Here is a 21,188-nt window from a genome sequence, read left to right as displayed (position 1 = left end):
CTAGACTCTTCATTTTTTGTAACTTTGCCAACTATTATGAGTTTTATGAAACTTAAATGTGACTTTTCATATAACTTGATGACAAGTTACAAAAACACATTTTAGAATCAACTCTTAGATTAATTTGGATTAAAAACAACTATTTCACTCAACTTTTCTATTAATCTAAGCAACTCATAAGAACAAGATAATTCAAATCAAACTTTTTCATGTAATTAGTCTAAACCTTAAACTAATACAAAACATGAATCTATTGACAATTTTCTTTGAAATTGGATTAGCATGAACATTACCACATCAAAAACAAGTTTATAAGTCCAAAAAGTCGAATTTATGCTGTCTGGGGGTCCAACTCGTCGAGTGCATGAACCAACTCGACGAGTTGGATCGATTTGATCACTATTTAGGCATGGACTCGCCGAGTCTCCTGATGGACTCGTCGAGTCTGATGATTAGACAGAAACAATTTCGATTTTTTAAGCAGTTTTGCAAGTATAACAAGAAAACAAACCTAGGCTCTGATACCACTGTTGGGTTTTGAGCATTCTAACACTCCTAAGTGTACATGCAACCCTAAATACCTTGGATCTATGTTTTCTATATTATACATGCAAATAAGAACTTCCAAGGTATTATCCTAATCTAGCATACAAAACAATGAGAGTAACAAGATAGAATACATACCTCTTTGATGTAGAAAGTCTTCATGAAGCTTGAGTGCCTAGTGCCCCAAGTGTGACACCTCAAATGGTTCACACAACACCAAATACACTTGGAATAACTTGAGAGAAATCTACACTTCATGAAATCGGCTAGCCCTTCCATTACTCACACTAAGTGGCCGATTTTGTCAAGAATAAGATCTTTATATAGTGTTACAATTAGGGTAAACCCTAATTGTCATGACTTTCCATTTCCTTGGATCCATGGGTTCAAATACACCATGGAGCATCCATGGACCATCCTATGGGATTTAGCCCAACTTGATTATCCATGGAGCATTAGCCCACTATACAAGTATGGATGATTTACACAATCAACCCATATATTTAATTAGTCTTCTTTTGATCACTTAATTAATCCTAGATTAATTCTTGATCAATACTAATTAAATAATCTTATTATTCTTATTATTAATATACTAGAACTTATAATATATTAATAACCATAAGTGTCTTATTTCTCTCATTATAGTCTATCCAAGTGCATGATGCCATGCAACCCAAATGGACCATGTCGAGTCGGGTCAAGTCTTACCAATTATAGTTATGGACTTAGACATTAATCCAACAGACTCAACCCTCTCTTGGCATCCTCAAAAGGGTAAAATACCATTTTACCCCTATCTTGACACAAAGACCCCATTGTTGACCAAACCCTCAAAGTCAACAAAGTCAACGGTCAAACTTTGACCGGACTCGCCGAGTGTACTTGGGTGACTCGACGAGTCTACGCGTGTCCACTATCCCTCTAGTCCCGCATGACACGTCTAGTCTTTCCCCTGCTCGACGGGTTACACCTGGCATGAATCGCGGGGCTACCCCGACTCAACTCGCCGAGTCTCATTATGAACCCGGCGAGTTCCGCCTTGAACTCCAGTCCTCTATTTCCCTATGACTCACCGAGTCATTCCCTTAACTCGGCAAGTTACTCACTGAGTGAACTATGGGAAACCCTAGCCCTACTCGTCGAGTCTGTTCTTGGAACTCGGCGAGTTCATGCCATGCTCAAGCTCAAATGACCTCCTGAGGTCAGATCCGCTCCTCTAACCCATAGATCTGGCCTCCTTAAGCAATATAAACACGTAAAGTCTGGATCTTGATGCCCATGTAAAGATCCAATGGCTCTATTTGAAGAAATGGCCTCAATATGTCACCCTAAGCTCATATTACCCAAAGTCACCCCATAAAGATCAGGGAGTTAAGGTCTTTGGACCTCTTTGGATCCAGATCTGAAGCCTCAACACAAGAAGGGACCAATTGCACCATCAATCACACTCTAAATGGGCTAGAAACCCTAACTCTCAAGGATTAACACCCAAAACTGAAGAAGGATCGAATATATACCTCAATATGAAGTTCTTAGGCTCTGAAATCCACATAATAGCGCCCTCTTTGGCTCCCTCTTGCGTTGGTCACCTTCTTCTTGCAAAAATACCCACACAAGGATCAAAAATGGCCTCTCCTTCCTCACAAACGCTCTAGATCGCTTAGGGTTTCACTCAGGGGTCTGGTAGCCGCAATTGGTGGCTATAAGCCCCTTTAAATAGGCCTAAAACCCCGGGGATTAGGGTTTCATTAAACAGCACGGACTCGTCGAGTCCACTAGTCGACTCGCCGAGTCCGGTCATTAACCCGTATGGAATTTGCGACTCTACTCGGCGAGTCTAAGCATCAACTCGCTGAGTCCCTCCAAAATCTCCAAAATAAATGAATAAATAATGTACCTAGAAATACGAATGTTACAAAGGAGATACATTTGGTAAAGGTTCAATAGCAACATCGGAAAGGCTCCGAGTGGACTTGGGAGCCGAAGGCGAAGATGCGTGAGCATTATCTTGAGCTATTTGCAGCAGCAAACTTCGAGGATGAAGTATAGTTCAAATAGGGGAGAATTGTAACATCCTAGTGTTGAGATAATTTCAATTTTTACCCTATGTATGAATAAATATTGCATTTTAGTCCTTGAGTATATGATAGAGTGCAAAATGGCCCATAGTGGCATTTTGGGTGATTTTAGACAAAGGGGTAATACGTTGGGCATACGTTGTGTATGCGGAGCATACTAGGGCAGACCCTAGTATGCTGAACGTACACCGCGTATGCAGGGTGTACATGAGAAAACTTCAAACCCTAATTTTTTGGGTTTGGTCCATAAATAAGCATCATTATCACCTCATTTCTCATTCCCTCGTCAGCCACCATCTAAGAAAACATTCCGCTAGCAAACCCTAATTGAGAAGAGTGCATTTTGAGCTCATTTGTGTGCTTTGGTGGTGTTCTTGAAAAAGAAGAAGTTCGTACAAGGAATTTGGAGCTTGGAAGCAACTTGGATCTTAGATTCTCTACTTGCTAGCAACCTCCATGTAACATCCCAAAATTTTCATAAAATTTAAACTTTTCAAAACAACCCTTTTTCTATAAAAGTGTTTACAAAAACCGTTGTTCCCAAAACATTATTTAAAAACATAATCTCTTTCAACATAGTTTTCAAAACATTCACATTATCAAAGTTTTCCTAGAATTCCTAAGTCCAAAACGCGAGGATGTGTACGGTCACGCCTTCACCTTGCCACGATCCACTGAAGTACCTAAAACCATTAACCAAAACTATAAGTACGAAGCTTAGTGAGTTCCCCCAAAATACCAACACCCAAACAAATAACTGTTGGATTAGTGTCTAAGTCCATAACTATTTTGGTATGTACTTGACCCGATGGTGCATGGTCCTTTTGGGTTGCCTTCACCAAAGCAACTTGATAGGATGAATTATGGAGAGAGAGGATTAATTATGATTTATTAATATATTATGGGAATAATATATTAAAGGAGAAATCATATTGTTTAATTAATATTAGTCAAGAATTAAGTTTGTGGCTAAAAGACATTAATTAAACTTAAGGGACTAGAACTGTCAATTGTGTGATAGTTAAATATTGGGCTAATGGACTCCATCTTAAAGGAGTGGATGAATTCTATGGGGAAACCCATGAGAAATCGTCCAAGGCCTCTAAGGAGGGATTCTATGGGTTGCTTAGGGCTTAAGCATCCAAATTAGGGTTTCCTTGTTAGATAACCCTAATAGCCTCACTATTTAAAGATCCCGAGAGCACCAAAAACGTGTGGAAGTAACTCCTTAGGGTTTTGGACGTTCTTGGGCAGCCTCTTCTCTCCTTTTTCTTCATCCTCTTGCTTTTGGTGTTTGTGAACCATTAGAGGAGTGACATTTGTGACTCTAAGCTTTCTAAAGTCATTACAAGGAGGATTTGAGATTGTTATTGCTACATAACAATCAAGGTAAGATCTAAACCCCATTTATATGATTAAAGATTAACTGTATGTTAGATCTAGGGTTTAAAGTCTTGGATGAATTGCATGTACAATAGAGAAACCTAGATCCAAGCATTAGGGTTTGTATGAGCACATAGGATGTTCTTATGGTTAAAACCCATCAGTGGTATCAGAGCCTTGATTGGTTTCTATTGTATTGATGCCTAGTATATTCATTATTGTTGCAAAAATTGTTTTTTTTGGCTCCCTGCCTGCTGAACTCGGCGAGTCCATAGAGGAACTCGGCGAGTTCGAGCGTCATAATGAGGCAGTTTCGGGATTTCTTGTTGTTTTACTCATGGATACTTGCCTTAATTGTTTTGGGTCTTTAATATTCGAATTTTATCTTATATTTGAGTATATCCTTGATTAAACAAAAGATAATTACCAATTGATTAAATAATAACTTCCTTATATGATTAACGATTGATTATTTGTATTAATTGGGTAACTTATCTTGCAAGAAATTGAAATTAGGTCAAATATAGATAATGACAAATTAATTGTTTAATTTCTATTATTTGTGGTTTGATCCTTGTGTTGTGAAAAGTTTCAATTGTGCCCATGTAGGTTTTATAGTTTAAATTTGAACTCAAAAGTTTTGGTTTTGAAATTTAAAAAATTGAAACCCTAATGTTTTGAAAAGTTTCAAACTTGCCCTCAAGTTTTGGAATTTAAAAGTTGATTACAAGTTTAATTTAGAAATGTTAAATTCTAAAACCCTAGTATTTTTTTTGAAAAGTTCTTATCACACCCTTATGGTTTTATTAATTAATTAAAGTGTATAATTATTAAATTAGACCACCTAGTATTTTAAAAGTGTAAAATACACCCTATACTATATATATCATTAAAAGTCTAATATTATATATGTATGAGTAAAAGTCAGTCTTACCGTTAGTAGGCCTCATTCACGACGCTAGTCTATAAGGGGTGTTTAAGGCAATTGCCTATAAAATGGCGATTGAATGGGTCTCCACTCTTACCCACCGCACTCTTGACTAGTGGAGGGTCGTTAGCCGAACGAGTAGGATAGGACAGAAACCTTCCATTATAAGTATAATGAAGTACAAAAGTAACTAAATGTTTTACAAATTCCCAATCTTAGTTACTTTAGGAAAAAGTCAATTGATGCAATTCCATGAAATTACACTTTGTACCCTTGCGAAGACGTTAGTGGAGCGTGTGTGGTTAACCGGCACACTAAATGGTTCTAAGCAAAGGTAGCAAAGGGTGACTCAATGTTTGTCATAGTTCGGTGGAGCGTGTGTGGTTAACCGGCACATTGAATAGGTGAATGTAACATGTGGGGGCACCATGTAGATTTGCATGGTTATTCACACCCGCTTTGCGATCCTCGGCATCCCAGTCACAAACTAGAGGGGCATATCGAGATTTAAACATGCCATTGAAATGTTCAATGAATCTCAAAGATCTAGGAATTTTCAATAGATTTAAACTTAATCTGTTTTTCGTTTTTCATGGTGGAAAATTAGTGAATCGTCATTCACTTACCTTCAAATGTTCTGCAATTTGGGTTACGGCATCCCTCTCCCGAGTTGTGGAATATTGTGTTGGGTCCTAGCCTTGATATCTCATTTGGGTGATTTATTAAGGACTCAATCAATCAACTAACTTGAATTTGTTTTCTCCCGTTTTGTAGATGTCAAAGTATGACAACTATGGTATTCCCAAATCCCGTGGAACAAGTTTTCCGCATGAAGATGATATTCCACGATTCGATCGAGGAACAAGAGATCATGCTTCACTTCCTCCACCTCCTCTAATTATTCTCCCTAACCCACAAGTTCGAAGGCTTGAAAAGTTCAAGCTCACTCAATCCCTTTTGGAAAGTAAACATGAAGAAGCAAAGTCGGTGTGTGCACACGTCCTAGAGATGAAGTCACACATTGATAGGTTAAGAATGTTGGGATTCGTTGTCTGTGAGGAGCTGGCTGTTGACTGGGTTCTTCATTCGCTTCCTAAATTATATAGTAAGTTCGTAAGAGAGTACTATATGATGAACCACGACGTGACCCTTATAGATCTCACCTACATGCTTATTGCTACTGAATCAGCAATGATTTGGCGTACCGGAAAAGCAAAGTTGATTGGTGAATCTGCCTTCAAGACCTCTATGGATATAGGCAACGGCAACGAAAGGCATGCCATGATCGAAGAGTTTGATCATAAGAGAAAGGAAAAGTCTGAAGTAGTTCCATGTGCTGTTCCAAAAGAGTCAATTTGCTTTTATTGCCAAGAGAAGGGGCATTGGAGACGAAGCTGCCCTATTTACGTAAGAGATCTAAGAGATGGGAGAGTCAAAATGTATGGCTCTACTTTAGGTAAAATCCATTAACTAACTCTTTTAAGTTCCTATTCTAGATTCTTAATACATAATATGATAAGATTACAATTGATGTTTTGTAGGATCAAAGAAAAGAGAGGAAGCTTAAGGGATGAAGTGAGCAAAATCTAATTGTGAAGAAATGGATTTCGATCGCATTACTTGAAGATTAGATTCTTGAGCTACTACTTAGAGTTAGAATAAGATTGCTAAGAAATATGTATTATCATAGTTTTTCAATGAATTGCATTGTAAGGACAAATTTTTCCGCAATAAAATAAATTTTGATTTTATATTATTTATTTATCCTTGCAATGGCGTGTATGAAAAATTGATGTTTGAATGTTTCTATTATTAGCAATAATGGATTTGATTCTTAATTATGTTGTTTGTGGAAATGTCAAAAATTTACCAAATAGGGAGAGTTTCTCATCGACCAAGTTTCAATTGGATAGAAATTTGGAATCATACAACTTGGTTGCATGATGTATGAGAAATTTCATATTTGGAAATTAGACTAATTCGTTGACAAAGTGTCAAGTGAAGGTCTAGGAGATCGAATACACAAAGTTGTGTGTTGATCAAGTCCACCACAAGAGTTTCAAAGATATTTGTCATGATTACTAAAGGTTTAGTAAATATGATTATACTTATAAAATTAAGTGTAATTCCGAGTTGATTGAAAGAGTTTAAATCAATAGCAGAACGAATAAGAAGAATCAAGTAGGCAGAAAGATAAAAGTTTCTATATTCTAAGAAGAAGGGAGAATACCTTTTATTATGTTTTATGATAGGTCTTAATGATTAAGAACCATATCTCAATTGATCCTCTAAGTGAGTCTTAGTACAATTGTATGTCTGATAAGAGGAATCAAGAATTGAAGAAATGGTTAAATCAAGAAGTCAATCATACTTCGTTCCAAAACAAGTCCTAGAGTTAAGATTGTGATATTGAGTGATAAGTATTAAGAAGGTTTATAACATTCATCAAATGTAGATTTGAAAAAGGTTTTCTTATTCTCGCACATTTGAAATTGGAAAGTTGTGATGTCTTGAATAAGACAAAGACCAACTAGGACCATTTTGTCAACTGTTTTTGTCTTGATAAAAGCTACACTAACTCTTGAATATTTGTTTGTCAAGAAATGTTTATTGACAAAAGAATCTTATATGTCAAGGAGTCAGTGGGAGTCTTAATGGTCTTGAAAAGTTCAAGAACTAATCAAGAATAAACCTTATTGATCATCACTAGCACACGACTTGAGGTTTACTACCAATCGGCGTGACAATATCTTGTTTCTGTGCCATTCCAATTAAGTTAATTATGCATGTGAGTTCTATGAGTTCTCATTTGAAAGCATAAAGGGCAAGCACTTTGATCAATTAAAAGTACATTGATAGGAAAGGGTGAGCTGCTTAACTACTTGGAAGACATGGTGGATAGCTGTGTTACCATAAGGCAAGAGATCAATATTGAGAAAGTTCGGTCCATAAGAGTTTGGATTTGTCGCAAACTTTGGTTCTTGGACAAATTCGCATGGATAGGAACACATACACCATTAAAATCTAAGTGTCATAAGATTCCATCCTTCATGAAAATGAATGTGAGGAAATGTTTTCACTAAGAGAGATTTTAAGAAGATAGTGAATGTGAAAATTGGATTCTCGAATTCGATTATGGTTACGGTATCGCTTTCCATGATTCGAATTGTGAGATTTGGCAATTATTCTGAATTGTTTAGACACACATATGAGCTATCTAAGGCAAAAGTGTATAAAAAGCTTAGATAAAAGATTATCAAAGCATTAAGTTTTAGAAATATAAACTTAAGAAATTCAATAGGTATTGTTTTTCTGGAAGTTTAGTTGATTTCTAATTACATGTCAAAGCTAGTGGGAGCATAAGTGTTATGCTTATGTGGTAATAATCATCATAGTGGGAGCATAAATGTTGTGCTTGTATGATTATTATGGCAAGTATTGCAAGTTAGCAATATTAATTATAGAAAACAAGAGTTATACTTTGTAAAGTCGTAAGGATTGAATAGTTGTTTTGCTATAATTAAGGGAGAGAATATTATGCTTCATTTCAAATCTAAAGGCTTAGGTTGTGGAATGTTAATAAATTTAGTCAAGGATACCTAGTGCGTTCTCAAATTTCAATTATGATTATGGCATCTCTCTTCATAAATCGAATTGTGAGAATGTGACACATAAAATATTATGGCAAAATATGGATAAAGTATCGTATCTTTATGTAAGACATTATGCATCGTGTCCTATACGCTTCGGGTAAAGGATCGATTGCAAATGCTATAATATTTGACCATTCTAAAATTTTTCCAAATGTCTAGCTCATTTAGAGGGAAAAAGGACAAGAATCGGTTTTGACTAAGATAATTAAACAACTAACAAAGGATGATCCAAAGCTCGCTGAGGATTGGTCGCTTGTGAGTAGTTGGAAGTATGATATTGGATGGACCATATCGACCGTATTATGAATAGATGAGATTTTATTAAGAATAAGTTGTCATATGGAAAATATGGAAATGTTTCCATATTAGGAGTTGGATATTAAGAGTCTATGTCTAGATTAGAAAATTTTATGCGAAAGGATGTTCGAGGAATCTACTTTGAGTGAGAGACATCACGTCTATGGAATTGTATTGTAACAATCTCAAATAGAGGACTTTGTAATTTCATTGGCAATAGTCATTGTGACTTTTGTACTATGACATTATGAAAGGATCATTGCATAAAATGTTAGAATCTAGCATATTCTATAAGTAGTAAGAATTTGATATTCTTTCACTTATGAAAAAGGATTAGGAGTTGTGAAATGAGTATGATTGGAAATGTGTTCATTTGATCTATTTCACAAAGTAAGAACCGTAGGTAAACATTGTGTGCATGCTAAGAGCATGGGACAAATGTAGTAATAATTCAAGTAAAAAGTTGATTACCCGAAACAACAAAATAATGAGTAATCGATATGGTGATAAATAAAAGGTGTTTTATTTATACTCAAAGGTTTGAGGCCATATGGGATTAGTATTATTCTTGTGTTTCACTTTGCATGTAGGTATGAATGAAGACTGTCGTGAATTGGTGTGTGGATTGTCTAGAGTGTATTAGACATAAGAAATTGTTTGCTGCAACGTTCATGAGTGCTTATGAATATGTTTTGAGCATTGGATTAAACCCACGCTCACTTGGATCACTTCATGGATTTTATCACGAGTGATTGGTGAGAAGATAATATCTTATATTCTTGAAACTGAGATGTGTGAGTTATATCTTGCAAGTCGGTTGCACATTGATAATATGTAAACACACCAGTAACTTGGTGTTATAAAACATATTGTGATTCGGTAAGTGAGTGCAAGCGAGCATTGAGTCAAAGTTTATCCGTTCCTTTTATCCAAAGTAGGATAAAAGCGATATCTTTGGGCCCCTCGATGATTTATTGATGGCACCTAAGCGCTTGGCCAAGCCGGGACTAATTTGATGTGATCAATTGTAGTCTATTGTCAGTCGTCATAAATCAGAAGTAGGGAAATAGTATATAGAGAATGATTAGAATTCATGTCTCATATCTATACGATATCTGGAATGGAGGAATATATGATCCCTTATCTAAAGAACACGCTTCTGATAAGATCAGAGTTGACAGCGGCTTTGGAAAGCTACGATTGCAGATCAGGATCTGAAGTCATACGCAAATAGTTATTAGACTTATCCAAGTGGGAGACTGTTGGATTAGTGTCTAAGTCCATAACTATTTTGGTATGTACTTGACCCGATGGTGCATGGTCCTTTTGGGTTGCCTTCACCAAAGCAACTTGATAGGATGAATTATGGAGAGAGAGGATTAATTATGATTTATTAATATATTATGGGAATAATATATTAAATTCATATTGTTTAATTAATATTAGTCAAGAATTAATAAGAATTAAGTTTGTGGCTAAAAGACATTAATTAAACTTAAGGGACTAGAACTGTCAATTGTGTGATAGTTAAATATTGGGCTAATGGACTCCATCTTAAAGGAGTGGATGAATTCTATGGGGAAACCCATGAGAAATCGTCTAAGGCCTCTAAGGAGGGAGTCTATGGGTTGCTTAGGGCTTAAGCATCCAAATTAGGGTTTCCTTGTTAGATAACCCTAATAGCCTCACTATTTAAAGATCCCTAGAGCACCAAAAACGTGTGGAAGTAACTCCTTAGGGTTTTGGACGTTCTCGGGCAGCCTCCTCTCTCCTTGTTCTTCATCCTCTTGTTCTTGGTGTTTGTGAACCATTAGAGGAGTGACATTTGTGACTCTAAGCTTTCTAAAGTCATTACAAGGAGGATTTGAGATTGTTATTGCTACATAACAATCAAGGTAAGATCTAAAACCCATTTATATGATTAAAGATTGATTGTATGTTAGATCTAGGGTTTAAAGTCTTGGATGAATTGCATGTACAATAGAGAAAACTAGATCCAAGCATTAGGGTTTGTATGAGCACATATGATGTTCTTATGGTTAAAACCCATCAATAACATATACAAACAACAACATACTATGGGTCCAATCAACCATCGGGTTGGAATACCCCAGGCCCTCAACCATCATGTTGGAATGCCAACATAGTATGGGTCTAATCATCCTCGAGATGGAATACCCTCTGCCCTCAACAATCGGGTTAGAATGCCAACATACCATGGGTCCAATCAACCATCGGGTTGGAATACCCTAGGCATTCAACCATCGGGTTGGAATGCCAACATACTATGGGTCCAATCATCCTCGTGATGGAATACCCTCGGCCCTCAACCATCGGGTTGGAATGCCAACATATTATGGGTCCAATTAACCATCGGGTTGGAATACTATGGGCCCAATCAACTATCGAGTTGGAATACCCTCGGTCCTCAACCATCGGGTTGGAATGCCAACATATTATGGGTCCATTCAACCATCGGGTTGGAATACCCCAGACCCTCAACCATCGGGTTAGAATGCCAACATACTATGGGTCCAATCATCCTCGGGATGGAATACCCTCGACCTGTTGGCTTACGCACAAAGCAGAGAAGCCTCAGCCACCAGTCAATATGTGCACGTAAAACAGATAATCATATAACGTTCTACATCCAGTCAAACATATCTAACATATCACTAAACATGGTATCATCCTATCTACCAGGATACCGATCTAACAGATCATAACAACATAGTAACATCCTATCTACCAGTGTACCGATCTAACAGATCATAACAATAGAGCAACATGCATAACAGAATATCAATCCACTGGGTTGGCATTGGTGCCTTCAACCCACAAGTACAGTGAGGATAACTCACATCGAATGTAGAAGTTCCCCGAAAGAAAGTCCTTAGTTGCTGCCCTGCCGGCTTCACGAGCTATCAATACCAACAACACACCCAATTACCAATTGGGTTCCATGCCATAATTCATAATCCATACTTGGGGTAAAATGACCATTTTACCCCTGACCCAACATACACCAAAACTGAGGCCCAAAACCAAAAGATCCACAAAGGCCCACTAATGGCCTAATTTTCCGAATTGGGCCCAACCCCATATGGGTCTAAGCCCATATTTTCCTTAAATCCAAATCAAGTTATCACAAACACCCCTCGAGACAAACTTGGTCAAAGACATACGTCAAAAGTGAAAGTCAACGGTCCAAGTTGACCCAACTTGCCGAGTTGTCCCTCAACTCGTCGAGTTTCTCCATCAATCTGCACATATCGGGAAAAACCAAGTCAACTCACCGAGTTGACCCACCAACTCGCCGAGTTCCTCTATCAATCTAAACATGTCGTGGAAAACCAAGCCAACTCGCCGAGTTTATCCAACAAACTCGCCGAGTTTGCCAAAAATCCACCTCTTAACACATTAAGCCCTTAATCCATTAGGATATGACTCCAAAACATAGATATGACTTCCTTGAGCTGGAAAATCACGTAAAGTTGCCAACTTTACATTCATGCATGTCTAAATGAAGCTCTTAAGCTTGGAATGGACTTAATAATTGACTTAATGCATGCATAACACCAAAATCCTCATAAAGCTTGCACCTTTAAGCTCAAGGGTATGAAAACCAACCCAAATCTGGAAGAGCAACCCCTAAAATTACTGTACTCCATCATCATCCCCAAAAAGAGGTCAAAACACCACAAAAACCAAAACAAGGAGATCTAATCAAATATTAAGCAAGGTTAGGACTTTATACCTGAAATGTGTTGGAAATGGAGCAAAGAACCCAGATCTGAAAGCTCCTACTTGAACCACCACTCTGCACCAAGCATTTCTTCCTTCAACGATCTTCAAACACACCAAAACACACCCACAATGAGCTCACAACACTCAAGGAGGCTCTAGGGTTTCGGGATTAAGGTTAGGGGCTATAGAAGTTGGAAATGAGGCCAACACCTAGGACTTAAGGTATTTAAATAGGGTGCAACACCCTAAAATTAAGGTTTCCTTCTGAGTAGCCAACTCGCCATGTTGAGGCTCCTCAACTCGTCGAGTAGACCCATTAAATCCCTACAATTTTTCATCTTCAACTCGCCGATTTGGCTCCTCCAACTCACCGAATTCAACTTGAAATTGACATAATTCCACAATTAACCTTCGAGATTTTGGGTGTTAAACTCCAGGAATTAAAAAGTTCGTAACTTGATCATCTTATCTTGTAGATCTAGCCATTTCTTTATTTAGGGCATTTTTGGTCCCAAAAATGGTGCTTCTTGAGCATGACATGCTCTTAATCGAATAAGTTATCCTTTTATACCTAATGAGGGGTCTTGAGTCATAAAAATGTGGTCTTGTTGCTTAGTTTTTCCCCATGCATGCTCTAGAAGGTCTTAAGGTGTTAATAAGTTGGGATTTTGTGTATTAAGCACTTAATGAGCATGCAACGTCATAAAGTTGGACTCTTCATGATATTTTATACTTGGATCTGCATTTGGACATATTAAGTTGAGGTAATAAGCTCTTAATAAGTTAAGAAGGACAATTGTTGCGTACGCAGGGCGTACCAATTGATACGATGGGGGCACTCAGATTTGGCCCCGATGCCTCAAACATTGAGTACGCCCCGCGTACATCCGGAGTATGCCCCGTATACGAAGCCTGAGTTGACTCGACTAGGTTGAGTCGGTTGGCTTGTGGATTTTGACCAGTTTTGACCAAGGGTATTTTGGGAAATGTTATTAGTTTAGAACGGGAAATGTTTTGACATTTAGGATTTGGGTTAAGCTGGTTGTCAGAGCTGGGAGTTTTCAGATTGCATTCAGACTGTAAGGTGAGTTTTCCTCACTGTACCCATGGGTCAAAGGCACCAATGCCGACCCGCTAGATTATTTATTTTCGTCACGATGGTGATTTGATTGTTGTAGTTGTTTGGTGGATCCGTATGTTATATGTATTTGTTGGCTCTGTGTTTATGTTTTTTTGTTGTATATGTCTACATGTTGTGTTAGGTTGAGGCAGTCATGCGTTGTGCTATAGGCCAAGACACCCGGGGATGACCGGATAGGCTATAGGCCTTGTGATCTAGTCAGGTCGGCTAACCGTGCAGTGGTCCGGCTAGGTTTTAGGCCCTGTGAGACAGTCCAGTCATGCCGAAGGCTTGTAGAGCGGTCCAGATAGGCTATAGGCCCTACGAGGCAGTCCAGTCAGGTTGGTTATTCATATTGTATGCTTGTCTGTTGTGGTGTTTTGGTACTTTTGGGGGAACTCACTAATAGTTGGCTTACATATTTAGTTTATGGTTTCAGGTGCTTTTGAGGATCGTAGGAAGGGGAAGGAGTGATCGTACATAACTTTCGGTTTTTATGTATTTGGGTCTTGGGAAAACTCTGATTTGAAATAATGCTTTTGAAACAATGGATCTTTTTGTAAACAATATTGAATCATGGTTGTTTTGTTTTTTTTTAATTCTTGTGATTTTTGGGAGTGTTATTGCGTTGGACATCATTAGGGTGATTGGTCCAGAATTGGGCTTTTAGTTGAATATCAAGAAAAATTAACTTGTTTGGCCCTCGTGTGATGGTAGGAAGCTTCGTGTGGGGTTATTCCCAGTTGGAATAAGGAGGCCGCCATTGGGAGTTAAACTTCTTGGGGGAGTTGTTAGTAGAGAGGCTAGTTTCATTAGCAACTTAGCCATAAAGAGAGCCGAAAGCGTTGTGAATTTGATGCGCCTTCTTCCACAGTTGTCTGATCCCTAGAGTGAGCTCCTTCTACTTCGCTCTTGTATGGGTATTGCTAAACTTTTCATTGGGTTGAGTATATTCCAACCCGTTCACATGGAGGAGGTGGCGTTGTTTGACAGAGGGATGTGCAGGGCGATTGATGACAGTGTGGTTTGTGGTGGCCATTTCTTTGGCGACATACAATGGAGAATTGTTCCCCTGCCCATTAGGTTTGGTGGTTTGGGTTTGTAATCGGCACTAGATTCTAACTCATATTCTTTTGTTGCCTCAAGGGCCCAATCTTGGGTGTTGCAAGACCACACCGTACAGGATAGAGGCGTATGTGGTATGAATTTTGATTATGCTTGTACCTTGGCTTCTCTTCGTAACAAGTTCCTGGACATTGGCCTTAACATTTTTATTACCGAGGACACCCCCTAAATCCCAGAATACACTTGTGAGTGTCCTTTTTAGTAAAATTATCCAAGCTATGGAAGTGCATTTCGACATGATGGCTAGGGGTGTGTATGAGGCGATTTGGTTCGGTTATTGGTCAAAACCGAACCATAACCATTATGACTGGTTAATGCATTTTGGTAGCCATTGGGTATGATTAATATTGGTTATGGTTAACGTTTTTTGTCGGTTAATGGTTTTGGTTAATGGTTAATATTTGTTAATCGTAATGTTCAAATTAATACAAACGGCAAAATTATATTGGCACAAAAAATGAAAAGAGAATACAAAAAAGTCATCGACGCCATTGTTTATAAGCTAACTTATAGTAATAGAAAAAATGTGTATATTTGATACTTAGAGTGAGATAACACATAGTCACATTCAAAATAAAAAACATTCAATGAAAATAAAAAACATCAAAAAACTTGACATTAATAATTTCATATATTGATAACTAATATTAACATTAAAATAAACTCAAACACTCATACACGTTCAATGCGATTAAATCAAAAACTGTAAAATAAAATAGCCAAACATTTATATTATGTGTTATCAGGATAAAAAAACAAAAGTCACTCACTCATATACATTCAATGTGATTAAGTCAAAAACAGTAAATAAAAAAGCCAAAAAAAAATTCAAAAATACATTCTTAATATATCACAAAGTCAAAAATAGCCAAACAATTAACTTACCTAGAATTCTTGATTATAAAGTCAAAAAATCATTCGAATAGGTCTATAAAGTCAAAACAGTCTTTGATTAGGATTAACGATGTGAGAAGCCTCCGATTAGGATTATGAGTGTGAAGATTAAATTAACTGTGAATAATGTTTACAAATTGTAGAATTAGCCGATTAGGAATTACAATATTAATCAATAATCTAACTCAATGTAGGATTGGAAGATTGTGCGTGTCTGCATGATTAGCCTTTGATGGTTTGATTGCTCGTTCGTCTCCTGATAAGTGACGATTAATGAATTATATTTTGAAAGTTTAATGGGTCTTAAATAAGTTTGACTATATTATTTTATATATAATCCATAATTTTTATATATTAAAATATAAAGTTAGTGGTTCGGTTAATAATGGTTCGGTTAACCTATAAAATCATAACCAAACCGTTAGTTATTGGTTAACAAAAACCAGAAACCGAACCAACGGTTTTTATAATGGTTTGGTTATTATGGTTCGGTTATATTGGTTAATTTGGTTTTGGTTCGGTTTTTCGGTTATTATGCTCACCCCTAATGACGGCTTGGCAGAAAGCAGTTTTCCAGTGTTTACGTGCACCACATGCTCAAGATTTTCTTCTATTTATCCCTATAGACGGGCTTGCGAAGGCAAACAAACATTACTGTTATCTTAATCTTTTGTGTTAACCATGTTTGGAACATTAGATTTTGATTTTAGGTTGTTATTTGTTGTAGTTATGAGCTAAAAGCTTCATACTTCTGTTTAGACTAGATGATCTTATGAATATGGTTTTATTGAGTGGCTTGGATTAATTTGATTTGGTTATTTATCTTTTAATCTTGTTAAAGATCCTTATGTGTTAATGATGATTGTTTTCTGTTAATAATCAAGTTTATTGAGTTGTATGAACATCTTCTTAATTGCTTGAATCATATAGTTTTGTGAAAACAAGATTGTATGCCTAGTATTAGTGAACATGAACCTAGGGTTATTTAGAAAATAAGTTAATTAGTGTGTGAGCATATGTGATGAACAACCACATATGAGTTGATTGAATTGACAAATTTAGTTAACTAACATTACAAGTCTTACTTAATTCGAACAGAACACTAGGAAACTTGTTAGTTTAATCACTTGATCACTGTTTGAATTAACTTGTTTGCTAAAGGATTAGTAATAGTGAACATGAACCTAATCACATTAGAAATTAATAACCATTGATATATTGATCCAATGCACTTTCCACGAAATCGACCATACGAATAAGTGAATCGAATTTGAACAGAAGTCTTTTTTATCATTGAATCTAGTTGTCTTTTTGTTCTCTTTAGTTGATTAATTGTCTTTTGTTTGAGTGTTATTTGAATTCTTAAGTTTCTAGTCTTGCAAAACTAGAGAAAACCCCCTTTTTATTACTTGTTTTTATTTAGGTAATTCTAGTACTTGCTTCTATATTGTTAATCGATATGTATACTGCCTTTCGTGTGTTTATTTTGTGTTTAAATTAGTAGGATTAAAACTAGTACTATTTCACACGTATCAGCTAAATACTATTCCCTAAGACCGACACCTAACTTACTTTTTTTACGATTAATTGACTAGGTACATTGTCTATAAGTGCATTAGTAGATAAGTTTTGTTAGGTTATAAATTTAAAATTGATAGGTATATATGTGCAGACTAAGCTTTGTGCTTACGGTTTATGGTTTGAATATTTTCATGTACTTCCAGCCATAAAGGGAATGGTCCCACTTGATTGCACTGCATTATTCTTTCTGATGATTTTTCCGCATTGATGATTGTTACTGTACTATGATGATTATGATACATTTTATGATGGGTTTTGGATAATACTGATTGATTTGATGAATTAAAAATGAAAAAAAATATTGTTCAAGGATGTTATAGCGAATGGGGCCTTTTTAATTTTTAATTAATTAAATACATTAAAATAAATATAAAAAGTGGGATATATATATATATATATATATATATATATATATATATATATATATATATATATATATATATATATATTAAAGTTAAATGGGTTGACGGATTGATAATTTTACCCAACCCAACATATTTTATTAAATGGGTTTAACGGGTTGATCCATTTAAGTTAAATGGGTTGAAAATATCAACCCAACCCACTAATTTTGGGTTGTTTCGGGTTTGGTTGGCGGATTGGATCGATTTTTGCCAGCTCTACCCGAACGTTATTGCAGCCAGCAGCTCCGCCCCACATGTAACCATCTCATCTTTTTTTCCCTGATTTGTTTCTTCTAATCGGAAAGTACTAAACATGAACCTTCATCTATTTCATCTTATTTTCGTTCTTTTTATTTTCGAGCATATGATTTAGGAGGACAATTTTATATATAAAGTTTCAATCAAACATTTTGATTTTAACATACATTTTCAGTAATTTTGATTTTATATGACAATTTGTATTATGATTTTAAATGATATTGTGTAATTTTGATTTTGTATGACAATTTGTATGTTTTTATAATTATTTAGCAACTTCATTCATAACAGTTCAGAACAACATCATTTTTTATTATTTAACATAATAAGTCAGATGTACAATCAAACAAGTCAATGAATTTTTTAAACAACATTTTTTCATATAGCATTTTTTGGGACAACTATTGTCCTACTTGTTTGACAAGTTTTGTCCTAATTGGAAGTAAGATCACTGTAGTTAGTATCTAGAAGACATGGGATTTCCTTTTCCGATCCAGCGGTTTAATTTTGGTCCAGTTTTGATTGGATTGATTTTTATAGATCCAGAGTCCCTATGACGTGTCGCATAATCAGCCCACCACGAGTATCCAACAGAAATTGGTCCATGAGAGAAATAGCTTATGGCGGGTACAGAGTACTGTCTTATACTTTTATAGCATTTACATCATCCCATTCTTTGAAGTCGGAACCATTCCCAAACCCAAACCAGATCTCTCGTCTCCCTCCACAACTTCATAGAGAGATGAGTACCGCAATTTCTTCACCAACCGCATATTCTCGTGTTCCATCCAACAGCCAAATCGTTAGAAACTCCAATTCATCGGTTTCTGCATCTCTCTGCCTTAAATTCACAAACAATCGTCATGGTAAGGGAGCAGTAGGTATGTTGTTGCAGAAGAAACTGGTTCTTCCGAGACATCGTTTTAGGTGCAATTGTAACAGCAGCACACCTGGTGGCCCTGTTCCTGGTACTCCTCTTCTCTACACGTAATGCGTACTGAAAATTTTAATGTTTGTGTGTTATGAAATTATGGGGGGTTTTGTTTACAGTGCAATTGTAATAAGCTGTTGTTGCGTTTCACATTTGGGGATAATTTTTAGTAATTGAATTCGACTTTTGGGGTGATTTTGCAGATTGGGATTGGGAAATGGTCATTTATGAGGGTAGTTGCGTTACAAAGATTGGGTTTTAGAGGGTTTGTACTTTGTACGTTTGGATTGAGTTGTTTTTCGATTTATGGCTGGTTTTAAGTATTCAATCAAGAATTTGGTGATGGGCTCTTAGAGTCTTTGTATTCAGGGGGGTTTATAACATCTTCATCTTCTTACAAAAATCAGATATACGTTTTGAGTTTTTCAGTTAAATTGGGATGGAATTTGTATACACTCATAATAGCTCGATTTGAAGAACTTGAACCCGGACTTGTTGGCCTTAAAAGCAAACTACTTGGTAGAAATTTACAATTTTAATTTTAATGTATGCTGTGTAGGTTTTTCAACATTTAGGTCTGCGCTGTCTATTACAACATTATACTTTCGTATTTTTTTTTTATTAAGACTTTTACTTTGAATAATCTACCTAATGATAGCCTTGCAAATTGTTAAACTTGATGAGAAAAAATGGAAAATATGCAGGTGAAAATGAAAGTAAACAAGTGTTGGATGCATTTTTCTTGGGGAAGGCTCTTGCAGAAGCACTTAATGAACGTGTGGAATCTGCTGTGGGTGAGTTGTTGAGTACAGTTGGCCGATTGCAAGCTGAACAACAAAAGCAAGTACAGGAGTTTCAGGTACTAAATCAATTTTCTTTTCATTCTAGAAGCTACTAGACTAGAGTTGTAATTATGAATACCTAATTTTGTAAATTGGTAAGAAATCCATTTTGTGGCATTTGAAGGAAATCTAATTGGTTGGAATTGTATGCAGGATGAAGTGGTAGAAAGAGCTAAAAAGGCGAAAGTGAAAGCGGCTCGTGAAGCCATGGAAGCACAAGGAATTGTTCCAAAGTCTCCTGCATCAAGTGTTTCTTCACCAATTGTAATCATTGATGAAGTGACGATTTCTCCATCTTCATCAAGCTCAGATTCTAAAGATGAGGGCCCCAGTAAGGACAGCACGGACCCACTTTTAGGAATATCAATAGATGATTAAGATAAATCTTGCCACAGGGATTGAATGAATATGTGTTGTGTGTTGACCATGGTTGAGCATATGGTTACTAGTTTAGGCTGTGGAACAATTGATTTGGTATATTGATAAGGGTTGAGTTGATATTTATAGAGAATCCTCAATATTTTATTTAGGGGTTGTTTTGGATGTGAAATAAAAGTGGTTAATGTATTTGAAGAAAAACCAGGTGTTGTATGCTTGCGCGTTGGGGTGGAAACTCTGGAAAGGATTAAAACGGTGTAATTGGATGATAAAAATTTATGTATGTACAATTGACAACATATTTACATTAGAATTTGTAAAAACGGAAGTCTTTAAAAAAACAAAGATGTAAAAATGGAAAAATCTTTAAGATATATGCATAAAAACAAAGATGCAAATATTATAAAAGAAATAATTATGTAAAAAAAAACTAATTTGTACAAATGAATTTGAAAAAAAATGGTAAAACAAAGTATGTAAAAGTTGTACAAAAAAATTTGTAAAAATAGTAAGTTATAAAAATCATAAGAAAAATCGAATTTGTAAAAAAAAAAGTTGGAAAAGTTTATAAAAACAGTGTTTGGAAGAATTTGTAAAAAAGATGTAAAAAGTTATATAAAATATAAAAACAAAAAAAAAAGTTGTAATTTTTTTTGGTGAAAATCGTAAAAAAATATAAAATAATAAAAATAAATAAATAAATAAATAAAAAGTTTTATAGAAATGTAAGATTTAAAAAATATTAAAAAAAACATGGACCAAAATCATAAAAATAATTTAACATTTGGCTAAAATTGTAAATAAGCAACCCAAGTTCATAAAAACGATTAGAAGTTGGGGTAAACCTGTAACTAAATTTCATAGTTTTTGGAACAAATTTGTAAATGGAGTTGAAAAGGGTTGCATTTGAAAATTTTAGAACTTTAGGGGGTAAAATCAGGATAAATTAAACTACAAAACCAAAATTTGAAATACTTGGAGCATTTGGGGGTTAAAATAAACTAAAGAAAAAACAAAGAC

At 35.9% G+C, this 21,188-nt stretch overlaps 1 protein-coding gene across 1 annotated transcript; it reads left to right on the top strand.

Moving 5' to 3' along the window:
* The first annotated feature begins 18,555 nt into the window (after window positions 1-18,555).
* Window positions 18,556-20,381, top strand: LOC111901566 (uncharacterized). Its single transcript, XM_023897434.3, has 3 exons — window positions 18,556-18,985; window positions 19,653-19,807; window positions 19,944-20,381. The coding sequence occupies exons 1-3, from the start codon at window positions 18,571-18,573 to the stop codon at window positions 20,166-20,168; spliced, it is 795 nt and encodes a 264-aa protein (XP_023753202.1). The 5' UTR covers window positions 18,556-18,570; the 3' UTR covers window positions 20,169-20,381.
* The last annotated feature ends 807 nt before the right edge of the window (window positions 20,382-21,188 follow it).

Source organism: Lactuca sativa, chromosome 5 (assembly GCF_002870075.4).
Source record: "Lactuca sativa cultivar Salinas chromosome 5, Lsat_Salinas_v11, whole genome shotgun sequence".
Lineage (NCBI taxonomy): Eukaryota > Viridiplantae > Streptophyta > Magnoliopsida > Asterales > Asteraceae > Lactuca > Lactuca sativa.
This window is presented reverse-complemented; position numbering and strand designations above follow the sequence as displayed.

Bases quoted from the DNA above. Each gene is read 5' to 3' on its own strand.
- LOC111901566 (XM_023897434.3), top strand. From the start codon at position 18,571: ATGACGTGTCGCATAATCAGCCCACCACGAGTATCCAACAGAAATTGG. The intron at 18,986-19,652 runs GTACTCCTCTTC...GAAAATATGCAG, and splicing joins ACCTGGTGGCCCTGTTCCTG to GTGAAAATGAAAGTAAACAA. The intron at 19,808-19,943 runs GTACTAAATCAA...AATTGTATGCAG, and splicing joins AGCAAGTACAGGAGTTTCAG to GATGAAGTGGTAGAAAGAGC.